The 16,589-nt window shown below is 49.4% G+C and overlaps 4 protein-coding genes across 4 annotated transcripts; 3 read left to right on the plus strand and 1 right to left on the minus strand.

The window, feature by feature from the left end:
* The first annotated feature begins 112 nt into the window (after positions 1-112).
* On the plus strand, positions 113-2,337 carry M406DRAFT_349747 (uncharacterized protein). Its single transcript, XM_040922498.1, has 4 exons — positions 113-523; positions 603-743; positions 962-1,276; positions 1,478-2,337. Exons 1-4 carry the CDS (start codon positions 145-147, stop codon positions 1,555-1,557), a joined length of 915 nt encoding a protein of 304 aa, XP_040779454.1. The 5' UTR covers positions 113-144; the 3' UTR covers positions 1,558-2,337.
* A 101-nt stretch (positions 2,338-2,438) lies between these two features.
* Positions 2,439-3,299, minus strand: M406DRAFT_326938 (uncharacterized protein; the record flags this gene model as incomplete). Its single annotated transcript, XM_040920149.1, has 4 exons — positions 2,439-2,454; positions 2,518-2,861; positions 3,010-3,038; positions 3,242-3,299. 4 exons carry the CDS (start codon positions 3,297-3,299, stop codon positions 2,439-2,441), a joined length of 447 nt encoding a protein of 148 aa, XP_040779455.1.
* A 1,853-nt stretch (positions 3,300-5,152) lies between these two features.
* M406DRAFT_71496 (uncharacterized protein) lies at positions 5,153-7,636 on the plus strand (the record flags this gene model as incomplete). Its single annotated transcript, XM_040925464.1, has 4 exons — positions 5,153-5,844; positions 6,184-6,373; positions 6,719-7,183; positions 7,406-7,636. 4 exons carry the CDS (start codon positions 5,153-5,155, stop codon positions 7,634-7,636), a joined length of 1,578 nt encoding a protein of 525 aa, XP_040779456.1.
* A 3,443-nt stretch (positions 7,637-11,079) lies between these two features.
* On the plus strand, positions 11,080-12,321 carry M406DRAFT_286427 (uncharacterized protein; the record flags this gene model as incomplete). The annotated part of the gene is made up of 3 exons (XM_040918678.1): positions 11,080-11,400; positions 11,473-11,763; positions 11,819-12,321. 3 exons carry the CDS (start codon positions 11,080-11,082, stop codon positions 11,963-11,965), a joined length of 759 nt encoding a protein of 252 aa, XP_040779457.1. The 3' UTR covers positions 11,966-12,321.
* Between the last annotated feature and the right edge of the window lie 4,268 nt (positions 12,322-16,589).

Below are 16,589 nucleotides of genomic sequence, written 5' to 3' on the forward strand. Positions count from 1 at the left end.
CAGCGCTTCGCCGTACCCGCTGTTCCTCTCCTTGCCCACCCAACAACATCTTCATCGCCAGCGCTCTTTCGCATCCTATCTCCACGAAGCCCTGCCTTCGCAAAGCCCTCTCGTCCTACTCATAACGCCCTATCACTCATCATCATGGACGAGCCCCTAGATTGGGACTCGTTTATCTTCCGTCCTGTCGATTTTGATGATTATTTCGATCAATATCCTGAGCGTTTAAACGCGTTCCACAAGTTCATGCCGCACAATATAAGCCCTACCCTCATCTTCACTACTCTTCCCAGACAGTTCAATACTATTACGATACCACTGCAGGATTCGGAGGCTTTCTTTTTCGATATACTCGATGTCGGCCGGGTATCTGAGGATGGAGATGACTTTTTCCGCCGGCTCGGGGAGCGGCGGGAGGAGAGGCTGAAAGAGCTGCACGAGCTCTGGAAGGAAGCGCTGGACTTCTCCAGAACGTTTAAGAAATTCCGCATCGATAAGGATTGGCAGTCTTATTGTAATATCGGTAAGATCCGGAGTCAGAAGTCCTTTGATTCATATGTTGCATACTTTGCATCTCTTATGCTACGATCAAAGGATATTAGTGTCTTCCGCCAACCTGCTACATCGCGCCCGACGGCAGCTGGCGCCGCCGCCAGATCCCACGAACAAGGAGCAAGATCACCCCCTTCGGCACACTCGAGCTCTGAAGGAGGGGACCCGGCAAGCCAGGAAGCCTGGCCACCGTACGAGTCAACAGATGAGGAATGGCATCCGAGAGACGAAGGAGGCTCAGAACGAAGCGGATCGCCCCCTCGAAGCGAATCGCCCCCTTCTAGATACGCGACACCACCCGAATACCGAACCAGCTCGCCTGCACCAACAGATACGCTATATCCCCCTGCGAGGCAGGCTCGGGATGGGGGAGAGGAGAGCTGGGAGAGGGCTGATATTCCTGTGGCAGGCAAGAAGAAGGCGAGGACAGCAGCATCCCGCCCGTCGCCAGGCCGTGTGCAGAAGAAGCCGAGGAAGAAAAAGAAGCAGAACCCGGCCAGAGACCCCGACCGTGCCCGACCTGCTGCCAGCGGCAGCCCGCAACAGACAAGGCATGAGCGAGCCCTTGACAAGATGCTCCAAGGGCTGGGGGGTAACGAGCGGATAGAAAGCCGACCGCCCGTCCGTCCGGGGGATGGGGATGGGGAGCTTTCTCCATCACCCCCTTCCCCCTCAGCCCTACAGCACAAGCAGCAGCAGCAGCAGCAGCAGCAGCAGCCGAAGAGTGGGTCTCGTCACAGAGCTGGGCAGCCTTCACAACCAGCATGCACGGCACTTGATGGAGTTCGTGGAGCCAAGATAGCTAAGGCTCGTCGGAAGCGTGGGCTCCGGGGACCCGAAGCTTCCGCCCGGCTGGTCTCTGCCGCCCAACAAGCGCTGTCTAGCCTGAAGCCTCCTATTCCCCCCTCGAACGCCCTGTCAACAGCATCTGTACGCAGGAGCCAACGGCTGGAGGAGAAGGCGCAGAGCAGAGCAGCTGCAGGTCTCGGTGCTAGGGACAGGTGAAGAGCGCGCCAGCGGGCAAGCCTGACAAGGGCGGAGCCTAGAGAACACCCAGCAGCGACCCAGGACTTGTGGACATGTCGAGAGAGAGAGGGTAAGAGGGTAGGTATCTCCTGCTAGTGAGCAGTTCTAGAGCATCATCACCACAGCCCCGAGCATTCTTTCAGGCATGGTTGTTATCCTGGCAGGGCTGGGTGCAGCGGCGTAGTCTGGTTGATGTGCTCTGTGGGGTTTTGACAGGCAGGCATGGTCGTTATCCTGGCAGGGCTGGGTGCAGCGGCGCAGTCTGGTTGATGTGCTCTGTGGGGTTTTGACAGGCAGGCATGGTCGTTATCCTGGCAGGGCTGGGTGCAGCGGCGCAGTCTGGTTGATGTGCTCTGTGGGGTTTTGACAGGCAGGCATGGTCGTTATCCTGGCAGGGCTGGGTGCAGCGGCGCAGTCTGGTTGATGTGCTCTGTGGGGTTTTAGCAGGCATGGTCGTCATCCCGGAAGGGCTGGGTGTAGCGGCGCCGCTGGCAAGGCCGAAGCCTGAGGTTCTCTTCAGCGTAGCAGCTTTCCGTCACATGGAAGCAAGCCAGATCAACAGGAAGCTGGTTCGGATGCAAGCAGGTATGCTGTAGTTCAATTCATCTGAGCTTCTGCCGCTTGGACGATCATCTCATGCTCCTCGGACTTGAGGATCTGGTACTTCATGGCAACAAGGTCCATCTCATGACTTCTAGCCGAAATCATAACCTTTTGTCTTAGGCCATAAAGCAAATTCTTACGCTCCATCGGCCCATGCGTATCTCTGCGTTTCAAGCTTTGATATTCTAACGAGAATGATCTATACGCATAACTTCTCCTAGTCCTTTGGGCTTCAATGAGCTTGATGTACTTCAACTCTAGATCGTGCGCGGTCTGGCCATTTATACCAAGGTCAGCTTGTCACTACAATACATGCAGTAGATAATGGCAGCTCACCTTGGGTAGTCACGTAGTTGTGTCCTGATCTCCTCTTTTACCTGGTCTCGAACTGTCTCTTGAAGCTCGCCTTGCAGTTTCTCGTATATCTCCGAGAGCAGCTCGGTCCTCAGTTCATTCCGTAACTTTCCGTGAAGCTCGGCATGGAGCTGATTTCGGATCTGATCGCGGATTTCGTCGCGGATTTCGTCTCTTATCCGGTCCCGGATCTGGTCCCGGATCTGGTCCCGGATCTGGCCTCGGTCTAGGATCGGCTGAGATTCGGTTGTATCTCGAGCAACAGCCTCTGGATTCTCTGAAAGGCGGCGCTGTTTGTACTTGGGACTAAAGACGGCTAACTCCGTCTGATAGGGTGGTGGTGGTGGTGGTGGTGGTGGTGGAGGATCAGGTGGTATACTGTCATAGCTCGGCGGCCGGCCATCCGCGCCCGCTGACCTCGAGGCCCTTCGGCAGCGGATTGATGCGAGACCCATTCTCCAGATATGATCTTACCGCCGCGCCCGCCGTATAGAGTGCTAAACCTCATTTCATCTTTCACAGAGGTGACAAACGACGTTTCGGGTTGCGTAAGCGCTTCGCAAACACAACACAGCAAGTCTGCTTGTCCTAGAACTTCAACTTGTCTGGAATTTAGGTAGGTGGATGTCCAATTGTATAGCCTTGGTGAGAATCCGTAAGGAAGTCAGCATAGCATTGTCTTCAGATGTCTTCATCTTGGGCTCACTGCTAGGCCCTACGAGGGCTGGTGACTTGCGAAGCTCAAATCGAAGGCAGACGGCCATATCGACGAGATTGCTGTCCATTGGTCTCTCAATGCGTTCCAGGCTTCGTATATGTTCGGGTTGAATAAGAACTAGGAATACCATAGATCGTCGGGCATCCTGTATGCTAAGTTTGGTATGCAAACGGTGTGCGAATGCCAGGCAACCCTCCGCCTAGATAGCCTCAACCGCACAGCGGTTGTTTTTCCACTATTTTCTCCTCTCTTCTCTTTTCTTCAGCAGCTATCAATACAAGCCTTTTCCCCATACATTCAAGGTGCTCAAGAAATAGTTGTATAGCAGATAGAGGGCTATACTTCTCGTAGCGAAGCTTGGCTTGAATGTTGCGCACATCCTCAGCAGTTACAGGCATACTTTCCAGCTAGCGCGGGAAAAGAGCTGTTTCTGGTGCAGATGAGGCTGATGATGATGCTGGCTGGTCCCCCTACCGAAATGTGGGATTGATAGCATCCAGCGAGGCGTTGAATAGCGCCTCTGGAAGGCTCTTTACGTTCTTATTAGCATCAGTATTGCATACTTGATCAAGATCAAGGTTGCTATGCAAGAAGGCAGCGATCTTTTCAGAGGTATGCTGAGCAAGCGATAATTGCTCAACCCATTTCTCGACGACGCTAGGGTGCGAATCCCTTCACCAGCGACGGAGGACTGGGTCTGAGATGATGTTTGCTGCTGGCTTGTGGTTGTGACGGTTGAGGAGGATCCCTTTCTTTTCAGCAAAGCCAACTAGCCAATCCCCACTGGCCTGAAGGACGATCTTTGCATGCTACTCGCAGTCTGTTTTGCAAGTATAAGCTGTACGCTGGCTAGAAGAGGGTTGATGCGCTGGCCTCGTGCCTCCATGCCGACAGTGATAATCATACCGAACTATCTGGCCAGATGGATCGTATGCATGGCTTTTCTTCTTGCGCACGAAGCTGCTAGCTGAGAAATAATATCTAGCTGAGCAGCAGAGATCACGAAGCGCACCCTCTGCAGCATCGTGATCTGTGAAGAGGGTGTTGCAAATAGAAAGATCGGTGCAATGTGAGGGTGGCAGGACGCTGTCTGGCGAGGTTTCCGATATTGACGCGTTTGAGCGTGCAGACAACGTTTTGAACCCAAAAAAAAAGGCTGAGAGGTTCTTCTCGATGAAGAGGATATATGAGGTGATTCTCGTGATGCTAGGGATAGAAATGAAGGCTGTGGGGATAGATTCAGTCGATGATGTGCGTGTTTGTTAGACGGGAGTGTCGCGATAGTTACTATCTACGGTGGAGGGCGCCTGAGAGAGCCAGAAGTGTGTGCTGGAGGAGGCGCTAAGCCAAATACGGTTAGAGGGACTATCTTTTTACCAGACGGAGACTATCGATTTAGCGGTTCCGGGAGGAACGGAGGTAGTGCCCTATCCCACATTCAGCCGCCGAGACGAATGACTGACTCTGACTCGGAGAAAGATGTACCTTCCGGATGACTCAGCCGCGTGGCTGGGCTGCCATCGCCGAACGCGACTTCCATCAACCGTGTTCATCTCGGGGGTCACATCCTCCTCAACCGCGTTCAAAGATCATCACCAGCCGCTCGTCTTTGAGTATTTCGCGAAGAAGAGAGTGTCTTGGATCTGTTCATCAGCTCAACCAAGACGGTAGGGAACGTCTGCCAGCTTCCAGCTCTGCATGCTCACCCAGCTGATCACATTATAATATAGAGCGTTGCAACCTGCCAGGACGGGCTGTTTTGAAGCTATCTCGCCGCCCAACGCTCTCTCTCAGCCCCGTCCTCGACCGCTTCAAGCCTATCGCGCTGTCGAATCAATCCCTCCTCTTATACCCACGGCCTCTTCCCTCTAGCTTACGCTGTAGCTCTACATACCTACGATGGCGGATCAATCGCTGTCAGAGATTAGAAGCTATCCGATTAGGAATAATCTTGATGCTTTTCGTGCTTCTTTTGCTTCACTCTGTGGAGACAGAAACATCTCTTGCACTCCAGGCGCGCTTGATCAGCTTGTTAAAGAAGATAAGAGAGATGGATGCCCAGCTGAGAAGGTCCTGTCTAATGTCTATACAGATATCCAGATTCTCGCTCTCGATCTCCTGTTTGCCATTCAGAACCACCCAGCTGTTTGTAATCTACAGCTGACTGCAACCCATAGTACTCTTTGCAGGAGTCTCCTGAATCTTATCTCTGCTGTTAGCTCTAACAACTTCGATCTCGATTGTATCAAATGCCTCCTTAAGACAGCTATTGATGTTCATTCCAACGATGCGCTGATCTGGGACCAAGTCTATGCCGCTATCACTGCTGCATTGGCCCCTGCTGCCCCGAAAACCCCTTCTCGAAGCATCCCGACGCCTGTCAGCGGCATGCCGGTGGTCCGCTCCACGTCGTCGTTTCAGGGCAAGGAGCAGACTAAGAAGATACTGAATCGGGCTCTCTTGTACGAGCTTAACGGGACTATCTTTCGAGGCGTCAAAAGCTTCTTCGAAAAATACTTCGAGGGCCAGTCATGGACTGAGCAGTGCAGGACTATCTACCAGTTCATCAGCGCAAGACATGTTGACGGGCGGTGAGTGGACTTTCCCGATCCCCCAATACAGGAGGATATCTGAGTATAGCTGCTCCAATTCCAGAAGGATTTTCTCGTTGGTGCATCATTTACATATCACAGCGCTCCGAGCATCAGCGCTATAACAGGCGGTAAAGCCTTGCAGCAGCTCGATGTCTTTCTGAAGCCTAGAGGCGTTAATACTCCCAAATACAACTGGAAGGATATACTCGTTCTCGGAGAGCATAAGCAGTTGCACTCCAGCTCTAAGATGCTGCTGCTGTAGCTCTCTTGCTACATGCACAATCTCTTCACCAGCTAGTCTATCCGTTGGTTTGCTTACGGGTTCTTTCTATACAGGATCAAGATGGAGCTCTGGGTTTTTAACAGGTTGGGCTTCTATAGCTCTAGCGAGTTTGATATTCATGAGAAGCTCGAAAAGTTTATACTCTCTCTGGCTGGATATGCGTTCATGAGCAATCAGGAGCTCGGCTTCGATATCTTTACCGAATGTAGAGGCGCTAAGCATACTATTATCATTACAAGCGATGTATGCAGCAAGAAGAGGAAGCTGCAGCTGGATCAGAAGCTGTTTGTTAAGCAGAGAGCTGTAGTCTGCTGGGGCACAATTTGCTTCAGGACGACTGATTACAATAATGTTGTGAAGTTCTCTTGAACCTCGGATAAGCGACCCCCTGAAGCAGATTATCTCAGGCTTGCTTACGAAAAAGGCGTTGAGGGCGTTGCTTAGTTTGTAGGATATCAGAGTATTACAAGCATCGCCGACCTTCGCAGCGGCCTCACCTTTGATCGCTCTTGAACTATCCGTGGCGCCGATACCGAGTTCGATTCATCTCGCTCTCTCACCTCACAATCGCTGCTCCAGCTACAACAGGTCAGCACAAACGAGCCGAACGAACAGTCCACGAGCCCTGGGTCCCTGACACGGGTAATGCAGCTAGCTCTCCAGGAGAGCTGCGAGCCAAGGAAGCGAGCGTCTGTTGACAGCCAGGATACAGCTATTGCTAAGAAGCAGAGAGCTAACAGCCACTCCTCAGGGCTTCGCTATGAGCTGAAGCCTGATGCTCCGGGCAGTCTGTATGATCGGAGCCCTGACCTGTACAACAATCGCCAGTTCGGTTGCCTCGCCATCTCTCCTGCAGAGCGGGATCTCAACAGCTTTACAACTATACCTGAACTGCTTACCGCTCTCCGAGATACTATCAAAGCTCATCAGTCTCTGTACTTAACCAGCAAGATCCTGCATAGAGATATCTCGGAAAACAATATCATTATTACAGATTCTTATCATGCTAACAGATTTACCAGAATGCTGATTAATCTTGATCTAGCTAAGCAGGTAAGCAGCAGCAGATCAGGTGCATGCTATCAGATCAGCACAATGCAGTTCATGGCTATTGAGATTTTGCGGAAAGCTGCACATACCTTCCAGCACGATCTGGAGTTCTTCTTCTGCAGCTGCTGAATATGGGAGAGAGGGTTTCTTTGCAACTCTCAGGCAAGGCCGCCCAGGGATGTTTGGAAGACATGATATATGGATTCTTTCGATGATATTGCACAGAGCAAGCGGGGTTTTATGCATGCTGATGGCTTCGATGAGCTCCTGGCCCAGTTTCCGCCATCTCTTACATGTATCAAGCCACTGTGCAACAGACTTCGCCGGATTCTGTTTCCCGTATCGGCCGAGGGCAAATTATATGTCGGCACGCCGCCAGAACCAAAACCTCTGTACGATGCTGTCATTAAAGAGTTTGACATTGCGATTTCTAACATTGCATCTCTCGGAGGTTAGGTAGGGAGATAGGTGGATCGAGGGGAAACGGCTCGTTGGTGGAGGCTTATTGTTGTGGTGGCCAGTGTGGTGGTCCGTGGGACATTGGGTGCAGTGGGTCGAGGGTTCTCATACATATAAAGAATACTACCCACTTTTCAAATTCTTTAGCTATAGGCAACAATCAAGCATCCTTTTCTCTTCTTTTCGATTTTGAATTCCTTGGATAGATCTAAGACAGGTTTTTCACTCTGTTCTTGTGCTCGTATAGCTTTAGTTTGCTGTTCTCATTTGTACAAGTATGCTTGGATTGCATGAGCTCTTGCTTATTGCTTTGGTAGCTGCTCTTCCCTCTTTCTTGAGAGCGATGGCGCCCTAGTTCTGGTTCAACGCTATTCTATGCTGCTTCTTTAAAGGGATATTTGGATATTATTTGGCTTTTTCTCGAAAGAGAAGCTAATATTGCTATAGCAAATAAAGATAAATAGAGGCTATTTTATCTAGCTTTTAAGAATAGATATTTGAATATTATTTAGCTTTTTTTCGAAAGGAAAGCTAATATTGCTATAGCAAATAAAGGCGAATGGATGCAATTTTATTTAACTTTTAAGAATGGATACTTGGATGTTATTTGGCTTTTCTTTGAAAAAGAGGCTGATATTGCTATTGCAGCTTAGAATAGTATAATGCTACTCTATTTTGCTTTCCAAATTAGACACTTGGACGTTATTTAGCAAAACCCAGCTCCAGTGACAACAAAGGACGTACAGCACTTTCTTTGGCGGCTGGTCAGGGCTATGAAGGTGTGATGGAAGTTCTTCTCGAGAATGAAAGAGCGAACGGAAACTTACGAGATTGGGACGGCTGCATACCCTTAATGTCGGCTACACGGAAATCTCAGGAAGGTGCAATAAGATTGCTCCTCAAATATAATTGTTGTACTTGCAATGGAGATTGAGACGAACTAGTTTCCCAAGCTGTTATGTTTATGACCGCCACAGGAATTGAGGAGTTAATGAAGGCGGTGGAACTTGAGGATCGTGAAGATCTATTTGGTCTCCATATTTTGTTTCGGGAGTTTTAGTTCCAAGTCCTTTATATGGCCCTAAAGCACTGAAATGTTTTAGCGTATTATGATGTTGTATTTCATAACTTTTAGCAATGGCAAATTCACATTCACGCCCACTTCGACGAGACCTCGTATAATCTTCAAATCGGCTGAAGGCCGTGGTCCCTTCCGGACTATCGAGTCGCAGTCCATGCGTTGCATGAATAGTCCTTCGGCAAGAAGCAGTTGAAGGAACCTTTGCGAGTGGTTGTCTCGCTTGGTGTGTCCCCTGATGGACCGCCAGAGTTTGCTCGCACTGCGAGGCAGCGTCGCTTATGGCGAACACCAGCACAGCGGGTCATTCGCGGAACCGTGCTGCGTCTCTGGTCCGTGTTTGAGGGTCTCCGAGACGGTGATAACGACATCGTCGACGCACCACAGCGGGCCATTCGAGCTGTGCGTGGTCATGGATAGCGCGTTCCGGCAAAGCTGCGCAAACTGCATCGTCAATCACCAACGCAACAACTGCACCTACACTCTCCGACGGACACCCGAGCCCGATAACGAATGTGTTCCCAATCAGAACGAGGAGCAACCACGGCGGATAATGAATCGTCGAAGGGCACGAGCTCATCAAGGGTTGCTCAGCGGCCGGCATTTTCAATGCCCGGGGCGTGGGACAGCGATGGATCCCTATGAGTTGACGGCAGAGGAGTAATCAATTCTCGTTATCTGTTTATAATACATATGATCATGAAGACGATTTTGTCATTGGCTTATCATGTGACTACACTTTCAATAGGCGGAGCAAGCTATTTCCGGCCGTAGGAGACCCTTGCCGACGATAAAAATTCAGCGTGAAATGGCCTCTTTGAACAAGAACTGCTATACCTCGAAGCGACTTCACGAGAATGTGCGGCGCGAGCTGGCCCAAGAACACTCGAGTTGAAACCAGCAAGAGCACCGTCACAAATGAACTTAATTGCTCGCATTATTAAATTTCACACGTATATTGGGCCGCATTGCGCAAAATCCTTCGACCTGCTGGATATACAATTTTAGCTTGTATTAAGGGCTTTCGTCAGCACTTCCTCGCCCTTCCATTTCGAACAAGATTGTCCTAGACCTCAAAGCACGCACATCAAATTCTTGAGAAAATCATCACAACTAACGCTACGCGCGTACCTTGCAGTGCAGCGATCAACGGTGTGACGATATGTCCGCCTCGTGGCCACAAAGCAAAGCGATGGATGATGGCCTCTACCCTGCCAGAAGACCCCAGAGCCAACTACCGTACAAGGGGCAGACAAACTCCGGCGACAGGAAAAAGCAAATCTTTGATGTTGGGGATATGTACGGGTGGGGCGGGGAGAGGCCGCGTGGACTTTGTACTCCGCAACGAATAGGTGCGCAGGTGACGCTGGAGGGACTTTTGGGTGCCTCTTCCACAATTACATCGACGAGTCTCTTGCGAACCAACATTCAGAGTCTACAAGCGATCGATCTTACAGTGGTATGCATCTCCGTGTCTTGCTCAATGGCACAGTCAGCATTTCCTGACGGCTAATTCTTCCTTCGGAATCATCGACCGGGCCAGCTGACTCGCGGAAATTGTGTGTGCCGGCGACTGAGCCCACTTGGCTGTTCAGACGAAGGAAAGGGTGTACCCGGATCGTGAGGGCCAATCACGTCGGCGATGCTGAGTAATCACTAGCATTCGGTGCCGATGCGGCGAGCGGGCTGCTATAGCAACGGCTAGCGCTAGCTCGGAAGGCACCTAGGTACGAAAGTATAAATCGCAACATTGAACCTTGTCCAACTCACACAACTTCTTCAACCCCTCGACCAGATCAGATCAAACCATCCTAAACAAATGACGCCAGAACAGGTAGTCTTGTGGCTCTCAACCCTCCCGAACGAAGTCGGCCTCCCTCAGCACGACGGGAAGGAGCGCAAGCGAAAGCGCACGCACGCGCACACGGAACAGCAGGCGGGCTTCCTGTCACCACCGCAGTCCGCGATGGATGCCGATGCTGAGGAACGGCAACACAAGCGTGCACGCACCGAAAGTCGCGACCATGATATCGACCAGACTCCTCGCGCTTCACGACGCCTCGGTCTTGGGGGACCGCAAATGGACGCGCCAGACACAGAGTCCAGTGCAAGTCAATCGGTGACAGATACGTCCGGAAGGGGCAGTTCAAGAGGAGGGCCTGGCAGTAAAACAAGTGGAAGATCGTCGCCTCGCAAGAGGCTCCGCGCCCTGGCCCTGCAAGACGATGGCATTGTTGTGCAAGACTTCACCACACCTAGCATCACAATGCCGGTAGAACTGAAAAGCTTCTTGCACGAGTTTAAGGTTATCAGCAGTGGTGCCGGGGTGATCTCGTCTGGACGTCGTCAAGAGATTGAGAATATGGTAGAGTCGCCGGCGATAGCAGACACGTCTCTGTTTAGCGCCCCGTTACCATTCCATTACACGAGCGACGGCGCAGAGCAAAAGAAACGGGATAGCCTCGGGCCGACACCTTCTGTAGATCAGGTTCTCTGTGTCCTCGATTGGGCACAACAGTGCGCTCTACGGGCAGCGGAGGAGGCGATGTGGAATTCGGCCGTCCATTTCCCGCTGTTGAAGATGGCTGTTCATGGTGGAGGCAGAGTCCCGGCGGGAGGAGACACGACGACAGTTGGCCTGACCCAGTGCACCACGGCCCGCATTATCCAAGAATACCTTCCGGTCAAGGAGACTTCTGCTAAACAGATTGATTTCTGCCTTCATTTAGACGCAGACGCTGATGCGGCAGCCCAGATCTATGCCATTCGGCAGTCTTCACTCTGGCAGTCCATCAACCACACCTTCTTCGAGGGCTTGCTCGATCGTCCTATCGTTCTGAGTTGTGAGTCTAAGAGACTGGACTCGGAAGGCACGATCCAAGCCACGCTCCAGATCGGCTTGTGGCACGCCGCGCAGTGGAAGCATCTCAAGACTTTGGCTGTACAGCAGCAAAGCTCAAGTCAGCTGCCAACTTTTTTGCCTGCTGTTATCATCTCCGGGCATGATTGGTTGTTTGCAGCCACAACTCAAGTCCAAAACAAGACGGTATGTTTTCTTTCAACTGCTTGCGTACATTGAACGCTGATTAACACTGATTCAGATTCTATGGAAGGAGTATCCATTTGGGCACACTCGTGACGCTTGGGGGGTTTACAGAATCATCTGTGGCCTTCAAAGGCTCAAAGCATGGGCGCTTAATGACTACTGGCCGTGGTACCGAGGTCATATACTTGGTTTAGCAACGTGATAATGTTAGTGCCACAGTAATACATCATTCCCGTCTACAAACTTACTCCCGATGTCTAGCAATGTTGCAATAAGACCAAGCTGTGGGATGCGAAGAGCGGCGCCTGCACGGCGGCACTCGAGAACGACGGCCATAGCGGCGGGGTTACATCTGTGGCCTTCTCGCCCGATGGCAGACGCGTGGCCTCGGGGTCGCATGATAAGACCGTCAAGCTGTTATATTCAAACAACCCAACATGTTGTCAGATTGTACAATGCTTTCGTTGATTTTCCATGTTTCAAAATGCTTAGCAATTGAGCATTGAAATATAAAAATTATAAGCATGTTTGAATACCCAATATAAATCAATAACAGTCCTTGTTCACAGTAAGTAATCAGACAAATTGCAGATTAAGCAAAGAAACTGCAACTCAGTGCAAAGAAAGACTTGTCTACTGGCAAGTAAAGTACAAACTCTATCCTAAACCTGGAATCAGCCACACCTCGCAATCTTGAACCCACCAACTGCAGTCAGACTCGATTGTCCCATCTCTGCCCGGGCTCGTTTTTGGATGACTTTTGTGGTCTACCTTATAAGCATTCCAGATATCAGGTGACTCCAAGCTCTTAAGAGAAAGCTTCTTGCCTCGCGTTGCAACAATTCGGATTATGTCACGGTACTTGGGCTTCGTTAGTCAGCTGTGTCGTATTGAATGCGGTCTTGTCAGCGTAACTGCCACATACACTTCCTTTTGCTCTGTCTCAAGGCTGCCCCGCATCTACGGCATTGTTACTAACACTGCAGGTGAGAATCCGTTCGATCACGATAGATGATTGGGCGCGCACAAATTACGCAGCACTACGCAGCAAGGCAGTGCGGGCTGGACCGGTCTGGGATCTCCTGCTCACTCATGTTTGTACCTGGGCTGCCTACTGTCCACTATTTATATACAGATTGACAGATACTGCCAGATCACCTGTCTGAGCTGCTCCAAAATACTCTGCCTTGGCGTCTACAACATAGCATTGTACTAAATCAGGCGTGGCACAGTTGATTTGGTGTAATGAGTCCAGCAAAACAAAAAAGCAAACTGAGATTGCAGAGACTGTATAATACTGCAAAATTGCACGTTTCACCACAGTTTATGAGGCATTCGGCCGGGAGCCACGGGGCATTCTGGTCGTCAAGAACGTGCCACCCCAGCTCTGAATAGTATGTTAACCACCCGGCACTTTTATGAGATTGCTTACAAGGAGAAAAGATTTCCGTTCTGTGCTGGTATGTCTTATTCCTTCTAAGCCAGAGCAGTCCTCTTGTCGAATATGAGAGACGGAGCTTATGTATTACAAGCGAGGAGGCCTGCATTTCTCACCCCTGATATCTGCATGCTTCCGCGAATGTACCAACGTCAAGTCTTGTAAGACGTCTTTTAACGTATCCTCACTGCGCTAGCCTCTAAACTCCGCATACTCATATCCTACTTAAAGACATAACATCCAAGGCACGTCACCCCCAAGAATTTGACCAGAGACATAGAGCTATTGTTATTAATAACTTTACTCGCTCTAAGTCGAAGCACCCCCTTGTGGACACCCCCCCCTTGTGGACACCCCTGGCCAGCCACACCGCCATTTCCACCACCTTTACTTTTATAACCTTTTCTCAACCAATTCTTATCCGAATAACTTCATCTTTTTACAGGGCCTTCATACGACAATAATGAAGTCATATACCGAGTTTGAGGTAGCCCAGGCCGTCGAGGCTGTTAAAAAAGGCTGGTCTCAGAAACGAGCCGCACGCGAATACGGGATCCCGAGGACTACTCTTCTTCATCGCCTGGCAGGAAGAGAATCGCATCAAACAGCTCATCAACATCAGCAAAAGCTCTCCTTTCCTCAGGAAAAGAAGTTGGCTGAATGGATTCTTGTTCAGGAAAGCCTAGGGCTTGCACCAAGCCACTCAGAGCTTAGGCACTTTGCTCAGAGGATCCTGGAGGTCCAGAAAGATACTCGAGGGCTAGGGAAGAGATGGACTGAGGGCTTTTTGAAGAGAAATCCAGAGATAAGGGTACGAAAGCATAAACGGATTGCCTCTGAACGAATCAATGGAGCTACAACAGAGGTAATAAGGCCTTGGTTTCGTCTTTTCGACCTTCCTCAAATCCAAGCTATCAAACCAGCTAATAGATGGAATATGGATGAAGCTGGAATAGCTGAGAGCTAAGGAGAGAACGGATTGGTTCTTGGGGGCTCTTCTTCATGTTCAATTCATCGAAAAGAGCCTGGGTCGAGATCCTGGACTTCGATCCTCGAGTGTATCTCTGCTACAGGCACCTATCTTTCCCCTCTAGTGATCTTCAAGGGCCAAATAGTATAATAGCAGTAGTTTCCTCTCTTCTTGGAGTTATTTGAGGGCTAGCAGTTCACAGCTACGAGCAATGGATGGACTGATAATGCTGTAGCTCTCGAATGGCTGAAAAAGATCTTCATTCCAGGCAGCAAGCCAGCAGACCCCTCAGAGGCTCAACTATTAGTCCTGGATAGCCATAGCAGCCATACAACTGATGAGTTTATGTAGCAATGCTATCAAAACAACATCCTGTTGATTTACTTGCCTCCTCATACCTCTCACGTACTTCAGCCCCTCGATCTAGGGGTCTTCTCGTTTCTCAAGAGAGCGTACAGGCGAAAAGTCAGTTCTATAAGCCAGTAGGAGGATTCAACAGTCTTTGGCAAGCGAATATTCCTCGAGACCTATCATCAGGCTCGCTTGGAAGGCCTTTCGAGCCAGAATATCAAGTCTGGATGGAATGCTTCAGGCTTATAGCCTGTTAGACCTTCCAAGCCACTCCTCAGCCCTCTTCTCCTCGAGAACACCTCTCAGTTCATCCAGACTCAGGCAAATTCAAAGTCAACAGCATCAAAAGCAGCCCAGAATACCCTGAAAGCCTCCTCAGGCCAGGCAGTTATCTTTTCAACGCCTTGCGAAGCTCGAGATATATATCATCAACTATAGCAGAATCGGCACCAGCTTTCATCTTTGCCAGTACAACGTATACTTTTCAGGAAGATATGCAAAGCATTCAGTGAGAGGGATGTCGAACTAGCTAGAGCCCTGGAAAAGAATGAGATACTGAAAAAGCAGGCTGAGGCTAGAAGGCCAACTAAAAGAAGGAAGGTAGATACAAGCTCAAATTCGAGGTTTGCAGATATTGAGGCTATACAGAAGGCTCAAAATGCAGTCAACAGGAATGACGATAGTCTAAATGAAGAGAGCGATGCCGAATTACCTACTGATGAGGAGGACTGTATCGTGGTAGCTGATTAGGAAGAGAAATGTATATAAATCAATGTATATATATATATGCGATGTGGCTGGCCAGGGGTGTCCACAAGGGGGGGGTGTCCACAAGGGGGTGCTTCGACTTAAGTTGCTTAAGTTGTAGAAGAACAAACTGTTTGTACTAAATACAGCTTTGCTAGAATCATTATAAGCAGAGGAAATACTATTCATTAAAGTAAGAAGATCTATTGCAACGAGATAATAAACAACAATTTTTGCAGTGCTGCATAACAAATTAGCAATATTCTGCTTGATAGGAAGAATCCCTATTAGCTTATCATTATATATACCTTCAATCTTGAGATCAGCAGCAGCAGATATATTCCTCATGCTCTATCCAGAGAACTCTCTCCAGCTGCAGCTAGCTAGCTAGCAGCAAATACTCAAGTTGCTATCGAAGCAGAAGCTAGCGAGTTCAACAATCTCTTCATGCCTGCAAGCACAACAGCACAAGTGCTCCAGATGCTAGAAACAGCTCGCTTGCGCTCAAAAGCCTCGAGTATATACAAGCAGATCAATGCTGAGATTGCCAGCTAGAGGGATCTCTACAGGCAGCTCAATATCCATTGGCAATGCTGTAATTCTATGTGCTGTACCAACAACAGAAATAGTACTAAGTTTGCTTTATATTATTGGGTTGAGCTTGATAGTTATTATCTGAAGCTTGATTAATAGGATCTGATGCAATGAGCAGAGAAGATTGCAAACAAGGCTGAAAAGGCTGATATTAATCATATTCCACTTAGTATATATCATTAGATCCTCAGTTGTGCTATCTTCTGTATACAAGCAATCTCAAGCACTGGAGATAGCCTTGCATCCAGCTTAATAGCTGAAGCAGCATCAGCATCAGATATATGAAAAGATCTTCTAAGCAGAAGAGGGAAAGCATGCACTGGAAAAAGTAACAGCTCTATCAGCAGCAATATTATCAATATCAACAGAGAAGGAGATCCTGCAATGCTAGCGTAGTTGCTTCAAGAGCAGCTGAGCAGATCCGAGTTAACAATGCTCTCATTCCTGCTGCTATCAGCTTCTCTAACAATGCTTCCCTCTGTATATACATCTTATCAGATGCCTGAAGCTGAGCCTTCCTCGAGATATACGCCTTCTCAAGCGCTAACTATGCTACTAGAGCAGCTAATTGTAATATTCTCTTCGAGCCCTGTTATGCTAGAAGAGCTTGATATAAATAGCTTTATAAACAAGTTCTTCAAAGTACTTCAACAGCGCAAGGCTCGAGATCTGATAGAAGCTAAGGCTGTTCATTGTATGGAAGAGAAGCTAGCTTGTAAGAATATT

The sequence above is a fragment of the Cryphonectria parasitica genome (assembly GCF_011745365.1).
Source record: "Cryphonectria parasitica EP155 unplaced genomic scaffold M406scaffold_2, whole genome shotgun sequence".
NCBI lineage: Eukaryota > Fungi > Ascomycota > Sordariomycetes > Diaporthales > Cryphonectriaceae > Cryphonectria > Cryphonectria parasitica.